The sequence below is a fragment of the Vicugna pacos genome, chromosome 26 (genome assembly GCF_048564905.1).
Source record: "Vicugna pacos chromosome 26, VicPac4, whole genome shotgun sequence".
Taxonomy (NCBI): Eukaryota; Metazoa; Chordata; class Mammalia; order Artiodactyla; family Camelidae; genus Vicugna; species Vicugna pacos.
The window spans coordinates 27,959,687-27,978,292 of record NC_133012.1 but is presented as its reverse complement, the minus strand read 5'-3'; the positions used below and the strand labels follow the sequence as shown (position 1 = coordinate 27,978,292).

At 46.3% G+C, this 18,606-nt stretch overlaps 1 protein-coding gene across 15 annotated transcripts in view; it reads right to left on the bottom strand.

The window, feature by feature from the left end:
• Positions 1-18,606, bottom strand: part of CSMD1 (CUB and Sushi multiple domains 1) — a 1,700,362-nt gene that overhangs the window by 291,114 nt on the left and 1,390,642 nt on the right. For all 15 annotated transcript variants that reach the window (XM_072950557.1, XM_072950544.1, XM_072950543.1 and 12 more), the window contains one exon: positions 16,985-17,106. In XM_072950557.1, the coding sequence (XP_072806658.1) occupies positions 16,985-17,106 (122 nt within the window). The remainder of the gene's footprint in view (positions 1-16,984; positions 17,107-18,606) is intronic.

The following is an 18,606-nucleotide window of genomic DNA, read 5'->3' as shown; positions in this document are numbered from 1 at the left end:
ACTGTCTGGAAGCCACTTGCTACAAATGATTTACTCTAGAACTTAAATAAAACACTGCGAAGGTCACTGTGAGAAGACAGTGACAAAAGGCGCTGAGACGGCCCTTCAAACTCTGGAGGTGGTGTGGGCCTTCGGCACCCACGCTGAGTCACGAAAGAGAGAAAACGAGTCTGGGGACCCAGAATAAGAATAGAGGTGGACATCGGACGGTAGCCTCATTGCTTTTTTTGAAAATCTAACTGCATTTGGTTTCAACCTTCAATCACGTAGTCTGCAGCCATTCAGATCCTCCCCATAATTTAAAGAGAAAATTGTAAAGGTGGAAGTTTTCATGGTTTCCACTGTCTCTACGTTCAGCACCTGTGTGTGTGTGGTCTTTGGTTATAGGGTAGACGGAATCTGATGACCTTAAGGTTCGAGGCCCCTGTGAGCCTCATACACCCTGTAAGATCTGCTCCACCTGCGTGTGACCAGGATCTGTGAGTAGTTAGATTACTTTATAACGAAAGCTGACATCCTTCGATTACCCTATGGTATGTGATTCCACTGGCGGCCTGGAGAGCAAAGGTTTCCTCTTTGATTAACAGCGTTACCCGATCTCCCCTATGGGATAAGCATCGAAGCGAGGAAGAGCCCGGTTCACAGTGGAGACTCAACAAATGGTGGTTCCAATCTTCACAAGCCCTCGTGCAAATAAAAACTGTAAGTCAGAAGTGTGAACTGTCACCACCATCTAGTGGTCAGAAACATTGTCATCAAGCAGGAGAAAGGGAATGTTTACCCTCGGAGCAGTTTCTCATCTGGTTTCACGGCCTTACACGTGAGACGAGCCCCCACATCCCAGGGAACCCATGGTATGAATGGGTCAGCTGCCCTCTTCAGCATCTGGACTCGTCCTGGTGACGTGTCGTCCATGGGGGCTGAGAAATAGTCACCCCGACATTGTGAGTGTACCGTGCTTCAGACGAGGAAGCCTGCGTGGAGACCCAGCAGCGGTCAGGACACCAGCAGCGCAGCATCGTGGATCAGCGAGTCAGACTCCTTCCTGCTTATGTGACTTCTCATCTCTTCGCACCTGCGTGAGACTTTACCATTCCGTGTGTGGTCTTACACAGCGCCAGGTGTCCGGCACTGATAACACGCACGACGCCCGCTGCATTCCAGACACTAACCACGCGTGGTGCTAGCTAACTGCAACGCAGATAAAAACATTCAAAATTACTTCCTCGGGACTTTGAGACAAGGGTTCATAAATATGTGGACAAATCCCTACTGACTAATCATTTTTTAAAAAATAGTATGTGTATGTTTGTTTTAGGTATGTATGCCAGTGTGATGATGTAATGGTGGGAACTGCCTTTCCTTAAATTGCATCGACGGATCAACTTCTATTCCAGGCAGAGTCCAGGCTGACGTGCACAGAACTCCTCCTCCTCCTCCTCCTGGGGCCTGGGAGGAGTTCTACGTTGCGGTCACCAAAGTGGTAGATCCGTCCCACGAGGAGAACGGGCAGGGCAGGCCATGAGAAACTCAGCACTTCTGCTGGAAAATGACTATATTTCAGTCTCTAAACCTTATTTTTCTCTGTAAGGCACTCAGGCATGTGCTGTCAAAGGAGTTTCTGAAGACACGATCCCCCTCCCTTCCTCCTGCCTGCAGCGTCCTGCTGACGTTAACTCCGGGGTGAGTCTCAACCTGCGTCTTCCTTTTATTCTCACTGAAGTCATCTGAATGATCAAAGTCTCTTGCATGGCACAATTTAATATGTGGGTCTCTTAAACAGGCATCCACAGTGAGACCATGATAGGAGGTAAACGAGCGCTGGTTTCCAACCTCTCTCCAGCACACGGCGCTGATGCTCCTGGTGAGGGCACGGCCGCACTGTCCGTGAGTAATTTTGCCGGAAGACTGGGTGCACCTGGATCCGTGCACAGTAAGACCCTGGTCCTGTGGCTGAGTCTGCTCTGGGTTTCTGATCCGAGATGAGGAGGTGCTGGTCAACGGTGAGAGCCACACTGGTATGAGCTCCCTTCCTGCCTGAACCACCTGCCAAACTCCCCTTCACGTGTCGCCGAAACAGCCCATGAAGTACACAAGCTCCACTTCGCAAATAAATATTAAAACAAAACTCTCACCTGAAGGAAGGAATTTTTATGCTCCATCACCCACCTGCCCTCGCTGCTGCCACATGCAGAGTGCAGGCTGCACAGGCTTGGGAGTAAAGGCACTGCGGACTTGCTACTATTTGCACAGTCTGCCCACTTGTGTTGTGCACACGTATCCGACAGCCTGACGTGGCGATTTCTGAAGGCGAGGTGTGAAAGAGGAGTCTGCCAAACCCAGACAATTCTGATAAGGTTAGAGATAAAGAACTGCTTTTTTTTTTGTATCATGTCACTGCACTCAGTGCAACATGAGGGACAAAATAATTCTGTCTTTAGAGTGAAAGCTACTTATCATTTTCCATGGGGACACATGGTGTCCTATTCACTGTGCATGGTAAGTGGGGACAACTTACACTCACAGCACTGGCTTCAGCAAACTCGAAGACACTTAACTGCAAATCACAGCCATTTGACAGGTAATGTTGCTGATTATTTTAAACGGCTATTGGGATCTCAAATAGAGGAACGCTTTTGTTGTGGGGGAAAAAATTCACACTGGTGAAAAGGCTCAGGAAGCAAGTTATTCAGTAGCAGAATTTATTGACCAGAAAGGACAAAGTCAAACGGTTGGTGAAACCTTAGTAACTCAGCATGAAGAACCACCCTGAGTGCAGAGGGGAATTCCAGGATGAGACAGACACAGTGTGAGAAACTGGAAGAGACTTCTCCTCCCAAAGTTACCGCCAGTCAACACTGGTGACAGGCACGGGGTGCTCTGAAGGGGGTGCTCTGAAGGGCTTCTACAAGAAAGCAGTGACACAGCCTCCCCACCAGATCAGGTCAACAGATCTGGATAAGGGATCTGGATGAGGGATTACACCAACAGGTGTAAATGAGGGTAAAATTCAAGAACATGTTTTCTGCCGTAAACAGGCGCTTTGAATAAGCAAAGACCAAGATGCATTTAATGGTTTGTCTTCCCTTCTGGAAACAAAAGATCTGGCGAAGAAGCTGTGTTGGCGACTACACAGATGGCGCCCGGGTGTTGATCTCATGGGAGGTCTGACTCTGTTGTTACAAAGGGAAGTCCCCATGTTGTCACAGCACATGGTTCTCTTCGCAGAAAGGGGCTGTTGCGAAAGCCCATGGACAGTGCTACAGAAGTGATGAACTTCATAAAATAAGGACAAATTGAATAATGTTTACGGACCATGTGCGAATCTAGAGGAAGAGGCTCACGGGAGGTGGAGAAGGGCTGTGGGAACAAGTGTTGGCTGTCACTTCCACCGCGTGAGCCTGGAGAACAGGCTTCTGCAACCTGCCCCCCGCCCCCGCCACAGAGGAAGTAACCTGACCTCAGGTGATAATACTATTGAATTTAAAAGGAAACCAGAACATTGGGAAAACCACCGTTGGAAAAGAAAACTCGGAGATGCTTCCACCACTGTGCGGGTTTAGGGAGGGCCAGGGAGGGCCTGTTAAACCTCCTGAAAGAAGGGAGTGGGTGGCGGGGAGCGGGCCGCTCTCTGCACCTCCCGTTCAGCTGGAGAACACGACTTTGCAGGACGGGGAACGGCCTGTGAGCTGCGGGCTGACGCCTGTGCACCACCCTGGAGAGGGTCTCCGCGTCCCAGGAAGAGGAGGCCCTGCCACCTGGTAGGCAGAGGGCCCGCTGCCGCCATTCTCAACTCCTTACAGCAGTCAGCAAGCTCCTGGGCTTAGGAGCCTCAGGAACAGAAACAAAGACTCTCATCAGTAGAAAATGAAACTAATGAGTGCTTAGCTCAATCTGAAACTGAGGACGTATTTGTGAAGCAAAAAATCGGTGCTGTTCCCACTGACGGGGTGCACTAGGGACGCTGCAGTTTCAGAAACCCCACTTCTCATGTGGATATTGATTCACTGCAGAGATCAAGGGGCCAGCTGCAGTGAATAACATTTTTCATTTGCTAGGAATGCATCTGTGCCTAAGCATATCACATAAAAATATTTTTTCCCAAAATCTTGTATAAAATTTTGCTCAGGGGCTCTATTTTCACACTTATTGCTTTACTATTTATATACCATTTACTGTTTCACACCATTAATAGACTTGAGTTTGTCAATAATATTAAAGTATATTTACTACCTTTATTTGAATCAAATCTGAGCCATCTTTATGGAAAAAAAGTAAATCCTCTTTCGTCTTAAACAAGTTATTCAACAAAAATGTCCTATGTTTTTCTTATAGGTGTTCATATGAAAATATTAAGTTTCATAAGTGTACACAAAGCCTCTGTCAGTGTTTTTAGTATAGAAAGTTTGACAAAATGTCATTCTTTGTTTTAAACCTGGAAAATGACTGTTACAAATGCTATGCACCACATGATATACTTTGTTAGCATCTCCCGTAATAGAAATTTGTGAGAACACTTTGGCCTACTTGGAAAAGTTTTTTTAAAAAGTAAAAATTAAGAAAATGAGTTTATATTTTCTGTACAGAGGGCGACCCACGCGGAAGAACAGGCTGCTGTGCTGGTCAAATTGGACAGAGGCTCAGAGCCCAGGTCGTGCTCGGCTCTCAGGAGCACTGACAGTGCTGGCGCCAGATCGCGTCTCCCAGGACTGGTCCTGCCACCAACCTGAGAGCTGCCAGACGGCACAGTGACCCCGGCTTCCTGAGGCCTGGAATCCTCCCAGTCCTCCAGGGGGAAAACAGCCCAAGAAAGGCGTTTCAGCCACGCCCCTACCCCCACTGCACCGCACACTGGTCCTTCCTCTCGCTCTGCAACGCGTGTACAAAAATGTCTCCAAAATGCAAGCCTGACCCAGTGGTTTCCAAGCTTAACCCTCTCTGAGCCTCCCAACCCTTCGGAAGAAATGCCAACCTTGCTGGAGAGGGGCGCGGGCGTGTGCTTCGCGGTCTGGCCCCAGCTGGCTGCCCCGGACACCCCTCACTGCAGCATCAGCCTGTGTGATCACAGGGGCCAACCCAGCCTGTGTCCTGTCCTGAGGCTCTGCTCCCTCAGACCCCTCCCCAGAGACCTAACCAGCATCTTCCAGGTGACAGCCCAGCACTGGACTTTGTCAGCACTCCACACCCGAAATCCATCACCTGGACCCACCAGTCTCTATCACTCCGCTCTGTTTTATTGGTTTATTGACTTGTGTGTTTGCTTTGCATGGCACCCACCACCACCTGAAATCATGTCATCTGTTTGCCTCTTTACTTTCTGCCTGACGTTTCACTCAGAAGTAAGTCCACGAGGGGCCAGACTTGCTCTGCCCTGGGCGCCACTGTCATCCCAGGCCCAGACAGGCCACCTGCAGACACCCATGGATGCTCGTTCTGAAGAAGTAAGTGAACCAGAAGATCAGGGAACAGCGGCGTGCATTGAGATGCTGCCACTCTCTGCTTCCTCTGCAAAACTGGAGAACAGCTTCGCGTAACTGACCCCACCTCCCCAGGGCACTTAATCACCTCTCAGCCTAGTGATGCGGGAAGATCTGTGTCCCACAGCTCTCCAGGTTTACCTGCCTGTTGGGATAAAGCTCACCTGAGTTCAATCACCACTCCCATCATGCTTCCGGTTCTGCTGCTGCTGAGAGCAGCAGCTTAAAAGGTAGACCTGGCCTCTCGGTGGTGGAGTTTCCTTACCTTGAAGAGGAAGCAACACCACAGCCTAAGGCACAGGGCTTTAAGGATTCAGTGAAATAAGGAACACAGTTCCTTTAAGTTTCTAAATCATGTTAATTCCTCAGTAAATACTAGCTAACATCGCCTGCCACCTTCTCCTGTGTCACAGCACCCCCACCCACTCCCATCCTTGAGACAGCTGGAGGTTCTGATAAGTGAGCAATTTTGGAGGCCAGTACACGTCGTCGTTCAGCTCTGCGTAGATGCAGCGTCCGCGCTTCAGGATGCATTGGGTGGAGGAGGTAACGGACTAATCCGCCCTCAGACGGGGAACCAGCAGATTTTACTGAACACCTGACCTGCAGGATAGCCATGCTGTTGCCCTCCCTCACCTCCCTAATCATGACTTCTGTTTGGGAGGCTCTGTTTTCAGACTCTTTTCACTACAGATAGGACATTTTTCTTGCTGACACGTTAGGCTCTTCGTAGCTCAGGCCTGATATTAATACACAGTCTGGTTTTTATTCTACGCACCAGAGGCCTGACTGATGACCAGAGGCGCTCACTGCTATGCAGCCCTGCACTTCTGCACTGAAGCCTGTGACTGGCGAGGCAGGACGCTCTCTGTGACACCAGCATGTTGACGGTGACCTTGGCCTCCACGTCATCCCACTCCGAGAATTCCAGGCTTGATTTGGGACACTGAAGAAAGAGGCTCATCACCGTGGGACCTAGGACAGACTTCCCAAGTCCCACAGAGGGAGCGACATGCCACATCTGGAAGGGGAAGGAAGTCTCATGGCACGTGTTTGGGAAAAAAAGAGATTTCATTGACTTGTGTTCTGAATTACTGAAAGGAATGGCCAAAATCTCAGAGCAGCAAGTGACAAAGAGCTTCTTCTCTACGTGGAGGAACTGAGGCCTTCCCAGCCTCTGAGAGACAAAGATGTGATTTCCCGGGGGAGGGGAGAGCCACCTGCGAGAAAAACTGCATCACGATTTGGGAGGAAGGACTGAAGGTGTTATTAGAAATTTAAAAAAATACATCAACACAGAAAGTTTGAAATCTCATCCAATCATCTATCATTTATGTGGCATTTTTTCTTTTAAACTCAGATTGGCATACACAACCTGGCCCAGATCGCAGCCAAGGGTGAGGAGGTGTTCAGGGCAGGTGTCAACGTGAGAGTCCGAAGCAATGAGGCTTAATCACGGCTCGGCGTGGGGCTGAGCGAGAGACAGGACTTGGGAAATGTTTCCACACACAGACACAGAGGTTTTTGTTCTGATCTTGAGACGTAACCAGGGCATCCCTGGTGTGATCCTTTGAGACCACGACCGAATGCTACCCATGCGGATTCAGCCAGTACTCCCAGTAGCCAGTCTCCTCTGACAGCTCGTGGGGGCAGGTGGACCCTGGTGAGGCCAGCGGGGAGGCTCGGGTACCGCACCATCTAAGCCATAAACCTGAGCTCCATCTGAAAGTCCCAACTCTGAGGGGGACTTACCAAAAGCCTGCACTGAAGATTTTACATAATTGTAGCTCATTTACCTCAATCCTACATCAAGATAAACTTGTTTTACACATACACTTAAAAATATATCTGTATATCTACATCTGCTTCTGGTAACTTTAATTCAGATGTGAGGTGTGTTTTTTTTTTCAAATAGGTGCCAATCATAATTTGAAATTTCTCTTTATTTTCTGTTTACTTAATTGTCTTACACATGCCAGTTTTCTATAAAATATATACTAGTTCAGCATTTCAGTCATTCTGTATCTGTACAGGATTCTGCAAGTCAGTCAAATGGGACGTTAAAACAGCTTCTATAAAGCAAACGTTTTAATGGACCATGTTCCCCCAACGTTAAATGGGAGAATGTCAAAACGGGCGATTTTAGTCCAGATCAAGGACAAAGCATGTAAGATGTGAATGTAGCTGACGACGGTATGCTCTAGAGATTTTAAATCTGTATTAGCCCACAAATGCCTTGCACATAAGACTCCTCACAGCACTCAACAGCACCAGATGCTGGGACGATTCTGAACCATAAACGCCCTACGTGGATTTTATGAACATGAAATATTTAATTAAGCACACTTCTGCCTGTCGTGTTAGCATTTAGAAGTGACCCTGTGAGATGATGTGCTTGGTTCAGTCCTCCAGCAAAACGTGTCAAACAAAATACGCCTCCTCCTCAACAGCAAAACATTCCTGCTACAAACGGAAAAATTCAGTATCAGTCCACGGACTTGCAGGAAGCCACAGCGACGAGAAGCAGGTGCTGGGTGTGTCTGCTGTTAGAAGCAATAACGGCACGTCTCCTCTGGGAGCACCTCTCGAAGCAAGGCTTGATTTATTCCACTTCTGCTACCTGGGAGGTTCATTCAGTTTCAAGTACAGCTGCCCAGCACCTCACCACAGAGAGGTGACTGGACGGTAAATCCTTGTGGCTCCCTTCCTCCGGCACCTGCCAAGGGCCCACTCTGCAGGGCTGACAGCCATCAGCAGGCCTCACACGTCAGTGGAAACCCGGAAAAGCAATTACCAGGTCGTTAGCACCATCAAAGCATCGCCTAGAGGCCTGTGAAGACCCGCAGAACACTCTCCAGACCTTTGGAATACTCTCTTTTTAAGTCTGCACACTGGCGGGAACCGCTGGGTAACAGGTATCCTCCAAAATAAAGAACAGCTTAAGGAAGGCAAGAAAGTATGGGAAAGCCAAGTGCTCGCAAAGCACCACCCACGGCCAAGCTTAGGAGTGACAAACAGTTTATCTGGAAACATCAGTACACTATCTTTGGCCATTTTTTAGACCCAAATAATGTGTAACATTTGTGGGGTTGGTGGCTTGGAGACAGCTTTATCTGTTAAAAAAAAAAACAGTCACAGCACCACCCTCTCTGCCTCCTAGGTGATATAAAACAATACACACCTGGCCGTTGTCAAGCTAATTATTCAGTGTCGTTAATCAGCCTGCTCTACTCCATCCACCGTGCACCAGACGGGAATCCAAAGACATTGCAGACAGAGGCTTGCTTACAAGAGATAATAACTTACTTCATTCAAATCTAGGATTCCTAAGACCCACCATTATGTTTTATACCATTAAGAAACAAGGAAACAAATTTTTAGAACTCTTAAAAAATATGATACAAAGTTTAACTTTAGCTCTGGGCAAGTCATGAACCGGCCACACAAATCTGTTACTGTCTGGGGAGCTTCTCCCTCTATCTGGGGGATATGACCATTTCCCCTGCCGCGGGTTGAAATGCTTGGAGTAGGAAGGTAATCTTGCTTCCAGTTGAAGATGGTTAAAGAAAGCAAAGGAGAAAAACGCAGCCTCAATATTTGTGAACACTTTCCCCTTTGTCTCTTAACAGGCTGAGAGACAAGCGTTCAGAGTGTGATCTTTTTGCTGAGGATCCCTGTACGTAAGAAACGGACGACTATGTATTAAAAGCAGCAGTGGCCTCTGGGTGGTAATTATGCAAAGTTTTAATCTTTTCTTTCTTCCTTTCATAAACGTCTAAATATCCTCAATAAACTATTCCTCCATCCTGTTTCATCGTCACGCGATGCCTGGTCGCCACGTGGATGTGTTTTACTGAGCTGGGCTGTTAGCTGGTTTTCCCTCTTCCTCCCACAGTGGGACCTCCCTGCAAGCGAAGACCTGAGATCTCTGCTCATCGCTCTTTCCCAATTATCTGCAGGAATGTGGGTGCAAAGATGTGCTGAACGAGTATGTCTTGTTGTATTGTTCCTACTTGTATGATCACTGTTAGCTTTAAATAAGAAAAGCACTGAACAGAAATGTATTTAGATGCAAGGAGTGAGTGGGCGGTACTTGGGCGCTGAGAACGAAAGGGCTGGTACAGAGAGGGGGTATACTGGAGACTTGATACGGACAACGTAAGGCACCAATAACGTGAGATTAATGGTGAGGGCCCAGAAGAACGGGAGGGAGCCCTGCTGCCGTGCAGGACAGCTGGCACTGAACCCCACTTCCTCCAGCAGAGATCAGGGACTTACGAAGAAAGCGAGGGGACAGTTAGTAGACCCTATCGTGGCATCTGGGCTGGAAAGGTGTCTGACGGAAACACAAGGACACTCAATGCAGTGTCACAGCCGACAGTCATGTCCTGTCTCTGCTTCTCCACCAATTGGTGACTCCCCTAATGTGGAAATAACATCTATTGAACTATATCTATTCAAATTCCACTTCAAAGCATCTTAAAATACTGTGAATGCAAATGAATGCCTTTTCTATATCTGTATGAATTTGTTACTTCAAATTATGTACAAAATCCACTGAATAATAAAAGAAGTTAATGTTCTTTCTCCCAAAACGACTGTGATAAGCTGAATTTTCTTACAAACATTGAATACAAAGCAAATTTTCTTATTTGTCTGTAGTTCTCAAGAGTTAGTCATCAAATAAAAGGTGTAATGCAAACGTATACATGGCTGTGGCCAGTTACTGCCCCTGAAATATCTCACAAGTCCATCTCCTCCTCCCCAAACCTGATGCCGCTGTGCTGACCGAGGGTCACATGGTCTTGCACAGTCATAGCAAAGTCCTCGCACTTTCTGCTTCCACCTTGTGCCCTTCAACACTGTCCACCTTACTGTCGGCAGGATGACCTCTAAGACGTAAGCACTGCAGTGCTCTTCCTTCTATCAGCGGCCAGCGCTGACAGCCAACGCCATTAGCATCACACCGAAACCCTCTGCCTGTCCTTCAGGGTCCCATATAAGTCTTCTTGCATCTAGGCATTAATAATCACACTGAAGACAAGGAGGCGGAGGAGGAGGAGATGGAGGAGGGGTTTCTACCGTGTTTGGGAGACAAGGTTCTAGGTGCTTCACACTGATTTTATACTCTTCACAACAACCTTCAAAGGCAGGCACTGCTAACACCTTAAGGAAACACAAGCTCAGAGTGGTCAAATGTTCTGCCTCAATCACACAGCCTGCAGGAGTCATACCCAGAAGTCCAGCTTAGAGACCACCCCCAGTGCTGCTCAGTGGTGCCTCGGCCCACTGGCCGCACACCCCAAGCTTAGGTCCTCATCCCTGGCTCCCCTCCCTTGCTCCACAAAGGACTTGAGGATTTTCTGATCCTGCCTACAGTGCCCTACTGGCCTGGCATTCTGCACAGGTTTCTAAGCTTATTAACCAGCGATAGTCCGAAGGCACTCACAACTTGAGTTGAAAAGGATTGTTAAATCCACTTTCCCATTTATTCCCAAAAGACAAACCTGCTCTCACTCCCCGCTCATGCCCTCACCCCTCACGAGCTCCTATGACTTGCCCATCTGCTAGAAAGCTGTCCGCACACCCAGCAGGTTCTCCTGGCCAAGGCGATCCAGACGCCCTCCCCCTGCCCTGCTCTTCTGGTTGTCTGGACACACCATATGTGCGTAAAGTTTAGTCCATTTCTCCAAAATGGCCGAGATGTCACCCTGACAGTTCAATGTGCAAGCACAAAATGAGTGTGGGAAGACCCACAGGATGTCCTAGAAAGTGGAAAGGCAGGCGTGGCAACAAGAATCCATGTTTCTAAGTGTTTGTTTACTTAATCTCCGTTAAACTTTACAATTTCCTCCACGTGCAAAGCACCATGGGATGTTCAGATGCACATGAAGATGTTTATGAGGGTTCTTCAGTTGCTAATATTTGCTTGGCTAATGAAATACTTCTATGAATTTTTGAGCATTTGTTTACTTAGAAGATTGCTATGTTCTGAATGTTTTGTGTCCTGCCTCCTGAATTTGTACGCTGAAAGCCTAGTGGTGGAAATGGAGGTGGGGCCTTTGGCAGGTGGTTATGTCAGGCGGGCTGTGCCCCTGTGCCTGGGATTAGAGCCCCTGAGAGCCCCTCCCTGTCTGAGTGTGAGGACAGCGAGAAGCCCACACCTGCACCCCGGAAGGGGGTCCTCACCAGAACCCAGACACGCTGGCACCTGGTCTCAAACTTCAGCTTCCAGAAATGTGAGAAGTAAAGGTCTGCAGTTTATATGCCACCTGGTTTGTGATAATTTGTTATAGCTGCCTGAACGAATGAAGACAAAGTTGAAATGTCTTAAATCTTTTAAATCCTGAATTTACCATCAACAGAAACACTGCTCTCTGAGGTGCTCAAATTAAAATTGGGTACTGAAATTTTTTCAGCGCCAAATGTATTTGAAAAAAAATTTGCACGCACACACACATACACACACACACGTACCCATATATCCACATATGTTAGGGTTCCAAGGAAAGCTGTCTTCCATGTTTAATCTTTTCAGTGAAAACCCCAGGGGTAGACTTCGAGAGCCTTTGCTTGTAATTCGCATAATCTGTGGGTAGCTAACCACATATTACTTAAGAATTTGACCACAGGACTCCTCAAAAGTTTTACCTGAGAAAAGATGGATTGTTGAATGTATTTATAGCAAAAAATATTAAGTAGTATCTTGCACTGTATTAATTTTTATAGAATCTCTACTAGACTAGGACAGCAAGAACAATTACAGACAAGTGCTTAGAAACCTACTTGTCCACTAAACTGAATCCACTTGAGGTACTTTTTGGTTTTTGAAAAATTTTTCTGCAGGTTCTCCTAATACATGCACATTAATTACTACAGTAATTCTCCTAAGAGTCATTATAGATAATGTGTATTAATATAACACATATTAGGATAATTATATACATTAATAAACACATGCAAGTGAATAGATTTCTGGTATTCCTGTTAAGAACTTGACATCTCACAATATTACAAATTGTAACACATGTTACTCAGAGACTCTGTCAACTCCCTACAAGCATTTTTTTGTATGAGCTGTTCTGTGTCACCACTTGGTATAAACTGACACATGTCCCTGGGTTATTTAATTGTCGAAGCAGATCTAAGACCAGGGAAGAGTGTAAGTCATCATGAGAGGGTTAATCCTTCAAACAAAAGAGGGGTTTAGTAACTAATGTCTCACTGACTTTGGAAACTGATTTCAGTTTTCTATTTGATCTTACTTCATAAGGTTTAGAAAGCACATCAAACACACGAATTGAGGTGTACTAACTCCTCTTGCCTAGCATTCCGCTCATGCTTCTGGCAAGAGCCACTGTCTGGAAACCTTTACGTAAGCCTTCCTTTTTCTTATGCTCGATATGTAACACGCCTTCAGCACCACACGCTTAATCGGGAAACCCCCTTATTTGGAATGTCTCCCAAGGAATCAAATTAAGCTTAATGATACTTAATGGCAATGGCTGCTGCTTAATTTGGATGGTAATTCTGCTTAATTGAGACGCCTTCAGGTGTCTAAGTGGAGCTCTTGCAAGAGAATAGTGTGTGAATCTGTCAACCCAGAAAAGATTGGTTCTTCTTTGAACATTTCACCCAAATAAATGAAGAAAGGCAAGGGACTTTCTGAAGCAGTATAACACGAAATTCTGAAATTCAACTTGTCAATTGTTGCATGTACAGAGTCAACACAATATGTAAGAAATATTTACAAAAATCTACGTAAGTGCACACAAACATGAGAGAGAAAAGTGGAAGCTGTAAAATGAGAGAAATGCATACACCCAAACTGCATAAATTCGTTATTTCATCTGTCATTGTGAAGTTTGGCCAAGTTTAAAAATCAACTTCAAAATGTCAAAGGACACACTTCATGAGTTTTAACTAATTTTAGCCCACCCGTGTCCGGTGAAATGGGAAGATAGTGGGCTTTGAAACGTATCAAAGTCAACAGCTGAACGTGGAGATAACCAAGATCCCCTCCTCCGTCCCTCCGCTTGTTTGCACGTGGTGGACCCGGCTCATCACCCACAGCCGCCCGCCCTTTCTTCTGGCCTCCAGATAGTTCTCTCCTCAGCTGACCAGGAGCTGGACCGTGGACATTTGACTCAGTTGGGCCTGGAGGGATGCCTGGAGGGACGCCCAGAGGGACTTCTAGAAAATCTCCTCCATTTCCAAGAGAGACACGCTGCGTTTCTTCACTGAACTTTGAACGTGAGAATGCTGCGGCCTCTAGTGACCTGAGGGGGTGTCATCACGGCTCCGGAGAGCTGAGCAGAGGAGAAAGGCCAACACCGGGGCCCCGAGCAAAGTTACTAAGCTCCATCCGGAACTAACCTGGGCATCTCCCTGGCTCTGCGCTTTTGCTACGTGAAACAGCGCTTCCCTGAAACCCCCCGGCTCTGAGGGGGCTCTTCTGTTACCTACAGCCAAGAGTCTATGGACGCACAGAATGACCTATTATTTCATCTCTGTATGGTTCTCATCAAAGTGATAAGGGAACAGAGCTACAAAGGAACTAACTTCTTCAGGAGGAAGAAAGCTGTCACGGTGCAGTGACAAGGGCAGTGCGTTTTCACCCTGAAGTGACGGAATGGCTACACGGTCCTGGGCGGGCAGTTTACCTTCCCCGGATCCCAGCTTCCTGTCTGTCAGGCCAGGGGTTTAGACCATGGGAACTCCAAGCCTCCTTCATGTGCATGGAGATTTCAGTTACTCCAGTGTGTACTGTGTGGACAGAGTCACCTGCTGTATAACTAAACAAAGGATGTTGCGTCCATCAAGCCCTCAGCCTCTGCGGCCGCCCCCAGGCGCACCCTGAGGGGACTCAGGTTGGACAAAAATCGGGTTCTGGCCCTACATAGTTCAGGCGCAGATCAAAGGAATGATTTCACTGAACCCAAATCTCGCATCCTCCCATACATAGAAAAATGCAAAATTCATTAACTTAAGGCATCTGGTTTTCTTTAATTAACAATCATCTTTTGATGCTCCAACTACCTGCTTTTTTTTTTTCCTTTTTGCAAAAACTCCTATACCTCCTGGCTCTTCCCTTACCTCCTTGGGATAGTCCCTCAGAGCGAGCTGAGAGCCTGCCTCCCAGGCCTGAGTCCTCAGCATGCCCACACAACAGGACAAAATTCTCAGCTTTGAGGCTGTGCTTTTTCTCAGCCGACAACAGGAAAGAAAGAGAAACACAGGCATACAGGCCTGTCCTTCACGTAGGCAAATCTCTGCCCTGGAGGACATCATGCTAAGCACGCACGAGAAGCCAGATGCCGTAGAACACATGTCGCGCAACCTCGCTCCTGTGGAATCTAAGCTAGTCGGACTCACAGAGGCAGAGGGACGGCGACTGACAGGTGCCGAGGGTGGGAGGAAGGGGAAGAAGTTGCTAAGGGATACAAAGTTACATTTACGTGGAAGAATAGGTCCAGAGACTGAGTGTACCGCGGGGACCACGGGTGCCCATACAGGACCGAACACTGGAGGACTGCTAAGAGGGCAGACAGTAAGTGTTCCCAGCACCAGACCCCAGAGTGGTAACTCGGTGAGGGGAGAGGTATGTTAATTAGCTTGATTATAGTGATTAGCTCTCCAAGCACACGTATTGACGGAATCAACACACTGTACTCCTTGAATACACAACTGGCCCTTGAACACCAAGGGTTTGAACTTGTGGACTCACTCATAAGCCCACTTTCTTCAACAGTAAACACGACCGTGCTATGCGATCTGTGGCTGGTTGAATCTGAGACATGGAGGGCCAGCTTTTAAGTTATACTCAGATTTTCAACTGTGTGGGGAATAGGTACCCCAAGCCCTGAGTTGTTCAATGGTGAACTCTATACAATAAAAAAAATTAAAATAAAAAGTTTGAAAGGACAGTATTCTTTGTATCAGCATGCAGTAGGAGCATGTCTACCATTTTGTAGTACTGTGCAGGAATTCTGTGTTACTCAAGAAAGCTTCTGATACAGATCAACTGGATTACCCCCTCTCACCAAAAAAAAAAAAAAAAAAAGCAAGCAAGCAAGCTTCTCATATAGTAAAGGATACTGAGTTGAGAAAAACACAAAACATGGGAAAAAGTGTTATGTGTATGAGGAACAGATGCTGCACAGCAAAGGAGATCATCAAGAAAATGAAATGGCAACCTAAGGAGTGGGAGAAAAGATTTTCAAGTAAGATACAGGTAATAAGGTGTTAATATTTAAAGTATATAAATAACTCATAAAACTCAGTAGTGAAATAGTCTTATTAAAAAGTGGAAAGAGGAACCGAACAGACATTTTTCCAAAGAAGACATCGGAACGGTACGTGAAAAGGCACTCAGAATCACCAACCATCAGGGAAATGCCAATCTAAATCTCGGTGAGACCCCACCTCTCACCTCCTAAAACAGCCACTGCCAGGAAGACAAGAGGTAGCAAGTGGGAGGATGTGCAGAAAAGAAGACCCTCCTGCACTGCTGGTGGGAATGTGAACTGCAGCAGCCGCTGTGGGAAACAGTATGGAGAGTCCTCAAAAAATTCAAAGGAGTACAATTTGATACAGCAATTCCACTTCTGGGTATTTAACTGAAGGAAAGGAAATCACTATCCCAAACAGGTCTCCGCACCTCCATATTCATCTCAGCATTATTTACAACAGCCAAGAAAGTGTCCCTTGATGAATAAATGGATGAAGAAAATACGAGATATATATATACATGCAACAATATTATTCAGTCATAAAAAGGAAATCCTGACATTTGCAACAATATGGATGGACTTTGAAAGTGTTATGCTAAGTGAAATATGTCAGATGAAAAAACATGAATACTGTTTGATCTCAATTATATGTAGAATCTTAAAAAACCTGAACTTGCAGAAACAGAGAGAAGACTGGTGGTTGCCGGGTGAAGCGGGACAGGGAAACGGGCGAAGGTGGTCAAAAGGTACAGACCTTCAGTTATAAGAAAAATAACTTCTTGGGACATAATGTACAGCATGGTGACCACAGCTAGCAACACTGTTTTGTACACCTGAAAGTCACTCAGCAAGTAGACATTAAAGGCTGTCCTCGAAAGAAAAATACCTGTAACTATGTGAGGTAATGGATATTAACTAAGTTTGCGGTAAACATTTTGCAACATAAACACATCAAACCATTATGTTGTACACCCTAAACTAATACAATGTTATATGTCAACTATTACATCACAATAAAACTGGGCGGGGGGAGGACACAGACATAACCTCCAGAACCAGCAGCAGACAAGCACACCGAGAATACTCACTCTATAGCTGAATCCGAGACGGGCTCTCCAATACTGTGGATGGACCGACACACATGCAGCAGGAGAATTTCAACCCAAACAGCAAAAGTTAAGGGTGCATGACATGCACAGCGTGCTGGTCTTAAATGGCCGGCCAGCACAGGGTTGGTCTCACTGGGCACACAGAGGTGGAGGATGAGAGCCTTACCTTGTCTGGATCCATCGTGGTGATGACCCACACACAGTGTGCATTGTCTTCATACTGAACCGGGTAATTCGGGGAGGTAATGACACCACTGGGTCCACGCAGATTTGAGCCACACGTCCTAGCTGGAAATACACAGAGATAATGTTATTTTCTACAGGATTCCATTTGCGTGACGAAGACGTAAGATGCACATGGAACTTCGAGGTAACTACTCAGCGACTGTAGTAAAAGTGGTTTATGATCTCAAGCGGGCAAGTGGATTTTGCTCAGCCTTCAGGACCCTTGCGTGGTGCCTGCAACTTTGAACTGGAACTCTATTACGTATATCTTCTAAAACATTACTATTCACAGGATGCCCTAACTGACAACAGCACTGTGCACAATGTCAAATCAACTAAGGACATTTCAAACCCCATTCTGACTCAGACAGGGCCTGCTTAAATGTCTGTTTGTACGTGACACAACAGGAGAGTGCCGCAGAATTCAGGAGACCAGGGTTAGTCTGGACGATTCCCTACACTCTGTGACCGGGGATCAGCAACTCCAACCTCCATCGCCTCCCCCTGTCCTTCTTAAATGAGGACGGTGGAACAGAAGATATTTTAAGTTCCCTTCAAGTTTTAGATCTTATATTATAACAAACTGGACCAATTTCCTTACAGCACGATGCAAACAGGAGCTCAAAGTTTAGTAAAAGTGTAAAGAAAGAAAATAGGAATGGTGAGTCTGAAAGGAAAAACACCCTGAACGGAAAGACCAAGGAAATGACACAATCCAATCAGAAGGGCTGAGCTCTGAGTGTAAACATATTTCAGCTGACCGCCTCTGGCCTAAAAAGCTAGAAAGGAACTTTTAAAAAAATCAGTAGACAATTTTTGGAAATCAAATGTCACCCTGATGTCCAGCCTTAATGTTAGTAATTTAAAGTGGGTTTAACAGAAGAGCAGAAGAGCTAATCCCACAAGTTAAGAACTCACACAAGAGAATCTCTGGCTCATCCCCTAAGACACCACATCACACAGACTGATTGAACTGCCGTCCAGTGAAGAGCTAACTGTCTTCATGGCCCGCCTTCCTTCCTTCCTTCTCGTTGCTGGCTGAGAACCCACTGCAGGCCAGACATTGTTCTGGGAGATTCAGCTAAACGCTAAATAGAGCAGGGTTCTGACATCCAGGGCCATCTTGTTGGGGAGGAATGAGGAGAAGCGAACTGAGAAGTTCCTAACTGCCCTCCAGGAATACACATCTCCCTGTTTCATTTACAGTGATAGAGCAGTAATGCGGATTGTGCCTAGTCCCAACAATACGGCTGTGTTGTAATTGTTAATTTACAGATTCCTCTTTCCTACAAGGCTGTGGATCCCTTGAACTTGGGAAGGCATTCTTCCTTTCCTTATCTGTATACGCTCAGCACTGTATCCAGTGTCTACAACTGCTGACAAAGCAAAAGTGAGAAGATGACTTTAGACAGCTTTTGGTTTACTTGATAGTTACTACGAAAATAATTAGCTCTGAATTCACCTACTATACGTCGATTAACAAAAACATACGAAAGGTAACTTAAAATATTGACATTTGCTTTCCAAATGAACAGCGTTTTTTAGTAAACAAGAATGCAACGT